Raw genomic sequence first — 12,838 nt, forward strand, 5'->3', positions numbered from 1 at the left:
ATTTACCCTCTCAGGAGACTGTAAATTATCCCACCGTGTTGCTTTGAAGAAGGGCAAGACACAGCAGAGAGGACAGTTAGACTCAGAGACAAAGACAATAGATAATCCTGCACACAAAAAGGACTCTCATTTCGATAGCACACTTCACAATCTTAGGCTGTCCCAAAGTGTTTACAGCCAATTTGCTATTTTTGATGTCATTTATTCTCTCTGCCTTCCACAGCTATTCCCTGTTTTTCAATCCCTCCCTCTCCTTTCTCCACCTCCGTAGCTAATAATAATAAAAATCTTTATTAGTGTCACAAATGGGCTTACATTAACACTGCAATGAAGTTATTGTGAAAAGCCCCTGGTCGCCACACTCTAGCGCCTGTTCGGGTACACAGAGGGAGAGTTCAGAATGTCCAATTCACCTAACAGCACGTGTTTCGGGACTTGTGGGAGGATCCTGCACCGGGGGGGTACCTCAAATGTGGGGTGGCCCGCGATCGGTGCCCACCGATGGTCGGGCCGTCCTCTCTGAAGGAGGACCTCCTTCCTTCCGCGGCCCCGCAAGATCCGTCAGACATCTTCTTGCGGGGCGGACTTAGAGAGGGCGGCAACCACGCATGCGCGGATTGGCGCCGGCCAACCCGTGCATGCGCGGATGACGCCCGTTATGCGGCGCCGGCCGCGTCATCTACGCCTGTACAAGGCCTGGCACGTGTAGATAACGCGGCCCCGATCCTGGCCCATTGTCAGGGCCTGAATCGGTCGGGATCGGGGCCTTTTTGCGCCGTCGTGAATCTCGACGGCGTTCACGATGGCGCGGCCACTTCGGCACGGGAGTGGAGAATCCCGCCCTTTGTCTCTGAATCTAACTGTCCTCTGTGCTGTGTCTGTCCCTACAGTCTAGAATCTTGTGGTCTCCATTACAGTCTCTATAATCTAACTCAATCTTCATCACAGGCTCTGTAATCTAATTTGTCTCCATTACAGCCTCTGTAATATAACTTGTCTCTGTTACAGCCTCTATAATCTAACTTGTCTCCATTACAATCTCTGTAAACTAGGTTGGTCTCTGTTACAGCCTCTAGAATCTAACTTGTCTCCCTTACAGCCTCCATAATTTAACTTTTCTCCATTACAGTCTCTAGAAACTAGTTTGGTCTCCATTACAGTGTCTATAATCTAACTTGGTCTCTGTTACAGCCTCTATAATTTAACTTGTCGCTGTTATAGTCTCTATAATCTAATGTGGTCTCCATTATAGTCTCTATAATCAACTCGATCTCTGTTACAGCCTCTATAAATCTAACTTGTCTCCTTTACAACGTCTAAAATCTACCTGGTCTCCGTTACAGGCTCCAGAATCTAACTAGTCTCTGTTATAGCCTCTATAATCTAACGTGTCTCCATTACAACCTCTTGAATCTAAATTGTCTCAGTTACAGCCTCTAGGATCTAACTTGTCTCTATAATCTGACACGGTCTCCATTGCAGCCTGGGTTTCTTGTGCAGTCATTAATTTGCCACTCATTTTGCCATTTCAGATGACCCCATATTCCTAAAATATGAGAAGGGTGATTTGATAAAATTGATTAAAAATGAGGAGATTATTCAGGATTACGGCTGGATTCAAGGACAAAATGAACGCACTGCTAAGATAGGAAGCCTCTCACTGGAATCCGTCTACATTGTTCCGACTCTTGTGAAGCCGCCATCGGAGGTGATGGTATGTAGATTTATAATTAGACTGGCACCATGACTGGTTTATTCCATTGCGAGATGGATCACCATTGCATGATGGTAAGAGTTTACAGGAATAAGTCCACATTACGGGATGACACATACTTCCTATTACAGGCTGTGTGCTCCTCCTTTGCAGACTGAGCTTCCTCCCATTATTGGACTTGATGCTTCCTCAAATTACAGGACTCGACGCTTCCTCCCATTGTAGGATTCAATGCTTCCTCTCATCACAGGACCTAATGATTCCTCCCATTACAGGAGTCAATGCTGCCTCCCATTTACAGGACTCGACGCTTCCCCCATTAAAGGACTCAGTGCTTTCTTTTCAATAGACAACCGAGTGTTCATTGCCGATCTGAACGCTCCACCTATTACAGAAGTACTCTCATTATGAGACCAACATGCCCCACATTACATGACACATCTCCCTCCTATTACAGAGCCAGTACTTCTTTCCATTGCAGTACAGAGCACTCCTCCCATTACAACACAAAGTGCTCCTTCCTATTACAAGACTGCTTGCTTCCTCCAATTCTGGGACCAGGGGTTTCCTCCATCATTATGGGACCGAGTATTCCACCATTATGGGACTGAGTGCCCCCCCCATTATGGGACCGATGCTCCCCCATTATGGGATCAAGCGCTCCCCAGATACATGACTGAATGCTCCCTGTCCTCCGTTATGGGATCAAGCGCCCTCACCTCCACGACAGGACTGAGTACCCCGTTACAGAATTGAATGCACCCTCATTACAGGACCCCCGCCCCAACACATTACAGAACCAAATGCTCCCCCGTTACGGGACTGTGCACCCCTCTATGTTACAAAATTAAATGCTCCCCCGTTACGGGACCGAGCACCTTCCCTCCGTTACGGGATTCAGTGTACCCCCACCCCCCAATTATGGAATAAAGTGCTCTCCCTCTTGTTATGGCAATCATTATTGAGGTGACTATCCGGTACAGTTTTGATGAGATGGACATTCTGCCAGCGACACAGGCACTTTTTCCTCTGGGCTGAGTGCAGAAAGTGAGTGGAAGTTATCTTCATTCAGTGTAAAGAATGAATGAAGAGAGCTAACACCACTGGCATGTTTACCCTATAGGATCAGATGGGTGAGTGTTTGATTATGACTCTGCCGGCTGCTGTTCAGAGCCTCTCAAGCTTTAACTTCCCTCCTATTCCTGCCGCCAGTCTGCCTAAATGTCAAATGCGTTGTCAGGTCAGAATGATCAGAAAGTGCCTCTGTTTGGGAACAGGAAACCATGATAGAATTATTCTCTCTGAGCAGTTTAGTAATCTGTTAACTGTGCCAACATCTGAAACCTTTCCCCAGAGTTGTGTGATTGCAAAGAGCCAGTTTTGACATCCTGTTCTTGTTTTGCTGACAGACCTTGATACTCATGTCACCTGACCAGCGACGCCAAGCATCCCAGAATGCCCAGGTGAAGGAGCCAGAGGTGAAAATCAAGGCCTACACACTGGAGGAGTTTTCCTATGACCATTTCAGGTTAATCTGACTCAATGGGATTGTCCCCTTTCGTCTCCTGATTTTCCCCTCATTAAATCTTGCATGTTGCAGGCCAGGCCGAAATCTGAACTCTGAACCATCCTTTGTCGCAGGCGTTAGCCTCTTTCTTCTTCTCTTCTCTAACCAGGCCCCCAGCCAAGGAATCAATGTGCAAAGTGGTGCTTCCGAAGGCTCGTGTGAAGGATCGGATCTGGGCCTGCTCGAGGGAACCTCTGAGACAGCCTTTACTGAAGAGAGTCAGCGCGAGTACAGAGATGGTGGTTGTGGCCTGCCAGGCTTTCACTGATATCCTTTTACTCTGACAGTGAAAGAGCTCCCCATCTACCTTCACCACATCAGAGAACACGGAGACCACTGACAGAGCTCTGTATAAATTAGCCTTAGGGTTAGGATCACATTCAGCCCATTGTGTCTATGCGAGCTCTGCAAGTGCATGGGATTGTGGCTCATTCTGTGTGAACATGGGCTGATATACAGCCTAGTCTGTGTGAACACGGCTCATGTACAGCCCAGTCTGTGTGAACACGAGCTGATATACAGCCCAGTCTGTGTGAACACGGCTGATGTGCAGCCCAGTCTGTGTGAACACGGCTAATGTACAACTCAGTCTGTGTGAACACGGGCTGATATACAGCCCAGTCTGTGTGAACACGGCTAATGTACAGCTCAGTCTGTGTGAACACGGGCTGATATACAGCCCAGTCTTGTGTGAACACGGCTAATGTACAGCTCAGTCTATGTGAACTGGGCTGATATACAGCCCAGTCTGTGTGAACACGGCTAATGTACAGCCCAGTCTGTGTGAACACGGGCTGATATACAGCCCAGTCTGTATGAACACGGGCTGATATACAGCCCAGTCTGTGTGAACACGAGCTGAGATACAGCCCAGTCTGTGTGAACACGAGCTGATATACAGCCCAGTCTGTGTGAACACGGCTGATGTACAGCCCAGTCTCTCTGAACACGGTTGATATACAGCCCAGTCTGTGTGATCACGGGCTGACATACAGCCCAATCTGCGTGATCACGGGCTGACATACAGTCCAGTCTGTGTGAACACAGGCTAATATACAGCCCAGTCTGTGTGAACACAGGCAAGCGCACAGCCCTGGCTGTGTAAACACAGGCTGGTATGCAGCCCACATGTAAAACATCAGATATAAAATATAAATACAAATATTCTAACCTGATTCCAAGTAGACCTCTTTGAAACCCCAATAAACAAATTGATCAAGACAGAAAACAATGAGGAGCCAGTCTGAGAACACTCAGTCTCCCTGGATGGGACCAGCTACCATCAATGGGATACAGATCTCAATCCAGCTGAAATTCTCTATTTCTCAGTCTGGTTCCCCAAAATCCTTTTCACCTCTTCTCGTACTGGATGGTAGATCACAAACTTCTTGACATCAGAACATCTCTACAGTCGAAGATTGCCAAGGTCCATACTCTCCCCACTCCCCCATTTCGAGCGCTCCCTTGACTAGAACAATATCAGCGCTGAGGGAATCTTGCACTAACAGAGGGCCGTTTAACCCCAAGATATTTTGGGACATATCTATTTCGCCTTGTGTTTGGGTTCTAGAAGGGGTTCCTTTAGGGTTAACTTGTTACCCTAAGAATGCTACCCTAGCCTGTTATTTATAAAAACCATTCTAGTTTATTTGTGGATCTATGTACAGCTCAGTAACGTGACATGAGGTTGTACTTCTGTTTTCCACCCGATCTAAATTACTTCATCACGTGATATTGCATCATAGTTACATCAGCAGTGACATCACTATCAGCTGCTCCTCAACCCTTTGGATTGTCAAAAAACAAAATAGAAAACGCTTGAAACACTCAGCGTCTGAGGAGAGAGAAACATGGATTTGGGAAAAGGTTCCAGTGGATTGGAGAAATGCTAATGTAGCACGTTTATTTTAAAAGGGAGGAAGGCAGAAAGTAGACAACTATAGACCAGGGAGTTTGACATCTGTCGTTGGGAAGTTGTTAGAATTCATTATTAAGGAAGTGTTATGATACCCTGGGCTTGTGCGTTGTAAATTCCAGCCCCACTTGTTGCGGAGTCATAGCACAATTGAAATTAACTATTCATTTCTAGAAAATACCTGAAGTCTTTGGTCTTTGGCTGCCTAATAATGACAGTCACCAGGGGCGAGATTCTCTGACCCCCCGCCGGGTCGGAGAATCGGCGGGGGCTGGCGTGAATCCCGCCCCCGCCGGTTGCCGAAGTCTCCGGCACCGGATATTCGGCGGGGGCGGGAATCGGGCCGCGCCGGTTGGCGGGCCCCCCCGCGCGATTCTCCGGCCCGGATGGGCCGAAGTCCTGCCGCTAAAATGCCTGTCCCGCCGGCGTAGATTAAACCACCTACTTTACCGGCGGGACAAGGCGGCATGGTCGGGCTCCGTGGTCCTGGGGGGGGGCGCGGGGCGATCTGGCCCCGGGGGGGTGCCCCCACGGTGGCCTGGCCCGCGATCGGGGCCCACCGATCCGCGGGCGGGCCTGTGCCGTGGGGGCACTCTTTCCCTTCCGCCTCCGCCATGGTCTCCACCATAGCGGAGGCAGAAGAGACTCCCTCCACTGCGCATGCGCGGGAATGCCTTCAGCGGCCGCTGACGCTCCCGCGCATGCGCCACCCGGAGATGTCATTTCCGCGCCATCTGGCGGGGCACCAAAGGCCTTTTCCGCCAGCTGGCGGGGCGGAAATTCGTCCGGCGCCGACCTAGCCGCTTAAGGTTGGGGCTCGGCCCCCAAAGATGCGGAGCATTCCGCACCTTTGGGGCGGCGCGATGCCCATCTGATTTGCGCCGTTTTGGGTGCCAGTCGGCGGACATCGCGCCGTTTCCGGAGAATTTCGCCCCAGGTTTGTAAATTTAAACACAATTATTTTTTTATTAATAACAATAACTATAATTAAATAGACAGCAAGTACAACTGGCTAACTATTATCTAATTCCTAACCCCCCTTCTTTAACTTGCCTCACCCTCTATATGCACACACGCACACGACAGACAAACACAGAGGGGTGTAAAAAAGAATAATACGAAAGATAAAAGTCTCTGTTTCAGATGGACGTCTTCCAGTTAGATTGTCGGTCTAGGCCTCCAGTTGGATGTCTTTGCTTTCAATTTGTTATGGTTTTCACTGTAGATTCATCAGGATCTCAAAACGTCTCTGCAGATTCAGAAACAACAGGCAGCAAACCTTTTGGAGAGAGAGAGAGAGCAACTCACAGCTTCTTCTCTCCGCGTCCAGGTGTGTCTCTCTGGGTCCTCTTTAAAAACCCCACCTGCCTGAACCCAATCACTGTCTGTCGCCAGGCAGAATACGGCCTTTGGCCATTCCATTGGCCACCAGCTAACTAATCGAACCAAATCTCTCAGGTGTCCGGGTTTTCTGTTCAAAATGTAAATCTTCAAAGCATAGTGTATTATTTTGCTACTTTTGAGTTCTTCACTTCCTCTGCTCGACTTAAAAGTACATGTCCATTAAATGTCCACAGATCAAACCGATAATGAGAAAATAAAAGAAATGGAAAATAAGGGAATCAATAGGGAGGGCCCCTTATATACCTGTTTAGCACAACAGGGCTAAGTCGCTGGCTTTGAAAGCAGGCCAGCAGCACGGTTCAATTCCCGTACCAGCCTCCCCGAACAGGCGCTGGAATGTGACGACTAGGGGCGTTTCACAGTAACTTCATTTGAAGCCTACTTGTGACAATAAGCGATTTTCATTTCATTTCATTTCCCTAAAAGGAATGAAACATCAGGGCACGGACGTTTCATTATGAGGTCAACAAGCCCTAAATCACTAACATGCATCCATTTATCCTTTCTCATTATATTGGTGTGTGTGTCTCCCCCAGTTCCTACATTGGTAACTACTCAGCCCTTAAACCTGCGACAAAGCATCCGCCATCACATTATCCCTTCTGGGGACATGTACAATTTTAAAAATATATATATTTTTATTCTCCATTTTCACATTTTTTTCAAGATTTACACATTTTCTTCAAGATTTACACCCCACCAACAAACAGTAAACGGTAACGAATACAATGTCAATCCCCTTATTAACAACAATGATCCTATCCTCCCTAACCCTAACCACTCCCCAAGCAATGGCCCGCATAACGATATGAGCCTCGAATAAAGCAAAACCTCCCAAGGAAAAAAAAAAGAAAAAGGTATCAGGAATCGCCTATGGTCACCATTGACATATATAGTCCACCCCCCCCCCCCCCCCACCCCCCCCACCAAATATTCAACGCCATCCAATCCCCGAAAGAGTACTGTGAATGACACCCATGAATTGTAGACCCCCCCCCCCCACACAGACAAATTCCTCCCCTCCACTTCCTCTTGTAAACTCCTCCCCCCAACCTCGGTTCCTTCCCCCAACTTTTCACGCCGGCTAGACTCACCGAAAACTGTTTTACCAGGCTCCGATGGCTGCAGCCCCCCCCCCCCACCTCACTCCCGTTCACTGGCCCACTTAAACCGGCCAGGGTGGATGCCCCCGCCCGGGTCTCCTTCCCCTTGCCCGGTCCCAGGAAAAACAAAGAAATCCCCTTCAGCACACAACCCCAACATACACACCCAAGGCCCAAAGAACCATCATTGCAAATGAAAGTACCAACTCCTCCCTTATCCAAATATACAGCCGTCGACTCATTTAGTACATACACCAACACACAGTGAGAAAATAAAGTTACATGAGGCTACATCGATACAAGACCCGCTCTCAGTCCCAATTCTCAATTCTGCCACAGTCCTTCTGCATTCGCAAACCCCTCTGCCGCTTCCGCCATCCCAAAATAAAAGTCCTTGGATTTGTAGGTCACCCTCAACTTAGCTGGATACACTATGCTGCATTGCTCCTTGCTGTTGTACAGTGCCTTCTTCACCCGGCTGAAGGCCGCCCGTCACCTCGCCAGCTCCACCATAAAGTCTTGGTATATAAGTATACCAGCTCCAGCCCACTGCACCTCCCGCTTCTGCTTTGCCCAGCACAGGACCTTCTCCTTCACGCTATACCTACGGAAACACAGAGTTACTACTCTTGGCGGCTCACTCGCCTTGCTATAGGCCTCCACGACCTATGAGACCGATCCAGTTCGTATCGAGAGGGATCGTCCCCCTACCCCAATAGCTCTGCCAACATCGTGGCAAAATACACCGTCGACCTCGGGCCTTCCACCCCTTCGGCCAGACCCACGATCCTCAGATTCTGCCGCCTAGATCTGTTTTCCAGGTCTTCCATTTTGGCTCGCAGACCCTTGTTGGTCTCTATCACCCTCCGCAGCTCCTTCCCCATCGAGGTGAGTTGATCACTGTGCTGCGATAATACCTCTTCCACTTCCTTCAGTGTCTTACCTTGCTCCCGCACCTCCGCCGCTGCGCTTGATACCGCCACCCTCACCGGGGCAATCGCCTCCTCCACCAGCACTTTCAATACCGCCCCCATCTCCTCCTTCATTGCTTCCATGTGCTTTGTGAACTGATTTTCATGTTCCACGGCCATCACCTTGGTAATTTCTTCTGCCGTGAGCAATGTGGCCTCCCCTGGTGCCCCAGCCTCCGCCTTCCTTGCAGTCCCCGTGCTGACCTTTCCACTCCCCAGCGGTCTTCCATTAACCACTTTTTTCATGGCCGTTTCTTTCCCCAACTTGGACATGCCTTCTTACTGCTTTTGCAGCCTTTGTTGCCCCTGGGACCGGGCATTAAGACCCCAAAAATTCCATTCCAGAATGGGAGCCCTCCAGTGTGCGGCTGCCTCCCGCCCGCCGTCACCGGAAGTCCGAATATGTACAATTTTAACATTGAATTGTAATAATAAACTCCAACGGAATTACCTTGAACATAGAACATTACAGCGCAGTACAGGCCCTTCGGCCCTCGATGTTGCGCCTACCTGTGAAATCAATCTAAAGCCCATCTACACTATTCCATTACCATCCATATGTTTATCCCATGACCATTTGAATGCCCTTAATGTTGGCGAGTCCACTACTGTTGCAGGCAGGGCATTCCACGCCCTTACTACTCTCTGAGTAAAGAACCTATCTCTGACTATCTCCCCTCAATTTAAAGCTATGTCCCCTCGTGCTAGCCATCACCATCCGAGGAAAAAGGCTCTCACTGTTCACCCTATCTAATCCTCTGATCATCTTGTATGCCTCAATTGGGTTCCAAATTTCTAACTTTTCTATAAACGCAAGCGGATTATGGTACGTATAAACTAAACTTTGTTTATTGTCATGTCAGACGTACTTCAAAATGCTGAAGGGCTAGAAGCTTCCTTTTCAATGGTGGAATACGTTCTTTGACATGGACTTAAGTTTTTTGAAAAATATCCCACTGACCTCTCTATTCCTGCAGTAGTAGCCCTGTAGTAACCCTGTCCCCATCCCCAGGTCACTGGCATCCATAGCCATTTTAAGAGTAAAAAATCCCAGATGTCCAGCACTGGTTTGCCCACTAACGTGGCCCTCAATCTCCCAAACTCTACTGTGGACCACAACGTTCTCGCTTGTTTCCGCAACATATCCAACATGCACTGGATTTCCGCCTCTAACTGAGTCGGTCTCCGTGGGTTCAGTTGAAACAGATGTTGCTTTATTGCTTTGTAGTTTCCTATGTCTACATCATGATTAGTTAACGTAGTGCACCCTGATGTTACCCTACAATTCTGATCATATTTTTTCAGTATCTTTTTTAGATATTTTCCCTGTGCTTCTTCTAAATAGGCAAGCCCAGTCTCTAATTATCCTAGGATGTCCGTATTTGTTAGTCGTACCACAGGAGGGTCATTCTGTGAACTGTCGACTGTCATAATATACACCAGTATATCATGGTGCAGACACACACACTGATGGACACACATCAAGACCAATCAACGCACACAACACCGCAGCCAATCACCAGTTAGAGCACACGCACTATAAAGACAGAGAGCATCAGAGTTCCCGCTCATTCGAGCTGAAGCTAGCTAGGAGGACCGAGCTCACAGCCTGCAGCACAGACATTCACCATATGCTGAGTGCATCGACTGGTTAGGACAAGGCAAAGGTCTTTAGCTAAAGCTAGCATCATGTTAACCCACAGTCAGAGTATGTTACAACAGTTAATGATTCAATAAAATAGTGTTGCACTATTTCAAGTGTTGGTGACCTGTATGTGTTCCACGGATCCAGAGCACCCAACACAACATGATACCAGGAGTTGAGAGATATTAGCACTTCTTAGACCTACCTGCAAGTGATCTGCCTTCCGCCAGCATTCCGTCATCCTGCAACATGGACAACATCTGCCCGCCGCCGCCGCTCCGCATCGCTGGCAACCTAGGGGCCAACTGGAAGATATTCAAACAGCGCTTCCAGCTCTTCCTTGAAGTCACAGACAGGGAGGACACCTCGGATACCAGGAAGATTGCTCTCCTCCTCTCCACGGCCGGAGACCATGCCATCCACATTTTCAATTCTCTCACCTTTGCGGATGATGAAGATAAAACAAAGTTCAAGACGGTCCTCCTCAAGCTTGACAGTCACTGCAGCATAGAGATGAATGAAAGTTTCGAGCGCTACGTGTTCCAACAGCGTTTGCAGGCTAAGGCTGAACCTTTCCAATCCTTTCTCACGCACCTCCGCATCCTTACGCAGTCTTGCAGCTACGGGCCCACCTCCGATTCCATGATACGTGACCTGATCGTTTTCGGTGTTCAGTCGGACCCCCGACGACAGCAGCTCCTCAAAGTAAAGCCGATCACCCTAGCGGCCGCCGTTGAGACCTGTGTCTTACTCGAAAACGCCACGAGTCGGTATTCCCACATCCAAGGGGCTGAAACAGCACGGCAAGGTCCCCACGAGGCAGAACGGGTCCAAGTGATTGAGCAACTCCAGGGCCTCAGCCTGGATGAGGGCAGCCATTTCGCGCGCTTTTCGCGGACTCCCGCGCTTGTGCGCACCAAACGACGGGACGGCAACGTCGAAGAACGTAATGCGCAGGCGTGCACCATGCACGACCGCACCGCGCATGCGCGGTGGCGCAGCGAACGTGCTGATGCTACAACGTGCGGCAACTGTGGCTCCGCCCATTTAAAACTGCAATGCCCTGCCAAATCTCGACAATGCCTAAGATGTGGCAGACGTGGCCACTATGCTGCCTTATGCCGAGCAGCTCAGCCTGCCAATTCATATCGCTTCAGCCAGCCTCGCAGGAATGTCCGGGCAATTCAACCCACGGTCACTGAGTCCGATGCGGTCCTCCCACACAGCAGTGACACCGAGGACCCGAAGGCACCTTTTCGAGTCGGTGTTATGATAAAATACAGGCTGTCCCCGAAGCAAAGACACCAGCCGCTGTCAGTATACAGCATCGATCCAGACGATGAGTGGTGTGCCACCCTGACGGTCAACGGTCCGAAATACGATCCTGCCTGGACACTGGTGCCTCCGCCAATCTCATTGTGCGGTCTGACTTCCAAAGCCTTCGTGTCAAGCCAGCCATCCTTCCATCAGCCTGCCAGCTATTGGATTATAATGGCAATGCCATTGATGCCAGCGGCTCGTGCCAACTTGAAGTGATGCACAGTCACGCAAAGCCATCGTTCCTTTTGAAATTGTGGGCTCCTCGAAAGCCTCCCTGCTTGGCGCGCAGGCACGCAAGCTGTTGAACCTAGTTCAGAGAGTTCACTCTCTCTCTCCTGATGACACGTCTGCCTTTCAGGACACTGACTTCAGGGCGCAACTCGATGCCATCATCGACCAGCACCACAACGTCTTCGAAGCCATGGGCACGCTCCCATAAACCTACAAGATCTTATTGAAATAGCATACCACGCCTGTGGTGCACGCACCTCGCAGGGTCCCAGCACCCCTTAAGGACCGCCTCCAACAGCAGCTGCAGGACCTCCAGGACCAAGGAGTGATCTCCAGAGTCACGGAGCCACGGTTCCATGGTATGTGTGGAAAAGCCTTCCGGCGAATTGAGAATTTACATTGATCCCAAGGATCTAAATCGCAATATCATGAGGGAGCATTATCCAATTCCCAAGCGCGAAGAGCTCACATGTGAGATGGCTCGCGCCAAGCTCTTTACCAAACTCGACGCCTCAAAAGGATTCTGGCAAATCTAGCTCGACAAATCCAGCAGGAAACTTTGCACATTTAATACCCACTTTGGCAGATATTGTTACAACAGGATGCTGTTTGGGATCATATCTGCTTCAGAAGTGTTCCACAGGATCATGGAACAAATGATGGAAGGCATTGAAGGTGTTCGCGTCTATGTCGACGACATAATCATTTGGTCCACCCCGCAGGAGCATGTCAGTCGCCTCCAGCGCGCGTTCAAACGTATACGTGAGCAGGGCCTACACCTCAACAGGGCCAAATGCTCTTTTGGTCAGACAGAACTCAAGTTCCTCGGGGACCACATCTCCCAGTTGGGTGTGCGGCCGGATGGGGACAAGGTGGCTGCTATCACAGCCATTAAAACGCCAGAGGACAAGAAGGCGGTCCTCCAATTTCTGGGCACAGTCAACTTTTTAGGGAAGTTCATCCCTAAC

At 49.4% G+C, this 12,838-nt stretch overlaps 1 protein-coding gene across 2 annotated transcripts in view; it reads left to right on the forward strand.

Moving 5' to 3' along the window:
• Window positions 1-12,838, forward strand: part of LOC140390030 (unconventional myosin-VIIa-like) — a 172,919-nt gene that overhangs the window by 95,155 nt on the left and 64,926 nt on the right. For both annotated transcript variants that reach the window (XM_072474873.1, XM_072474874.1), the window contains exons 14-16: window positions 1,533-1,714; window positions 3,124-3,242; window positions 3,391-3,548. In XM_072474873.1, coding sequence (XP_072330974.1) covers window positions 1,533-1,714; window positions 3,124-3,242; window positions 3,391-3,548 — 459 coding nt within the window. The remainder of the gene's footprint in view (window positions 1-1,532; window positions 1,715-3,123; window positions 3,243-3,390; window positions 3,549-12,838) is intronic.

Source organism: Scyliorhinus torazame, chromosome 14, assembly GCF_047496885.1.
Source record: "Scyliorhinus torazame isolate Kashiwa2021f chromosome 14, sScyTor2.1, whole genome shotgun sequence".
Classification (NCBI taxonomy): domain Eukaryota; kingdom Metazoa; phylum Chordata; class Chondrichthyes; order Carcharhiniformes; family Scyliorhinidae; genus Scyliorhinus; species Scyliorhinus torazame.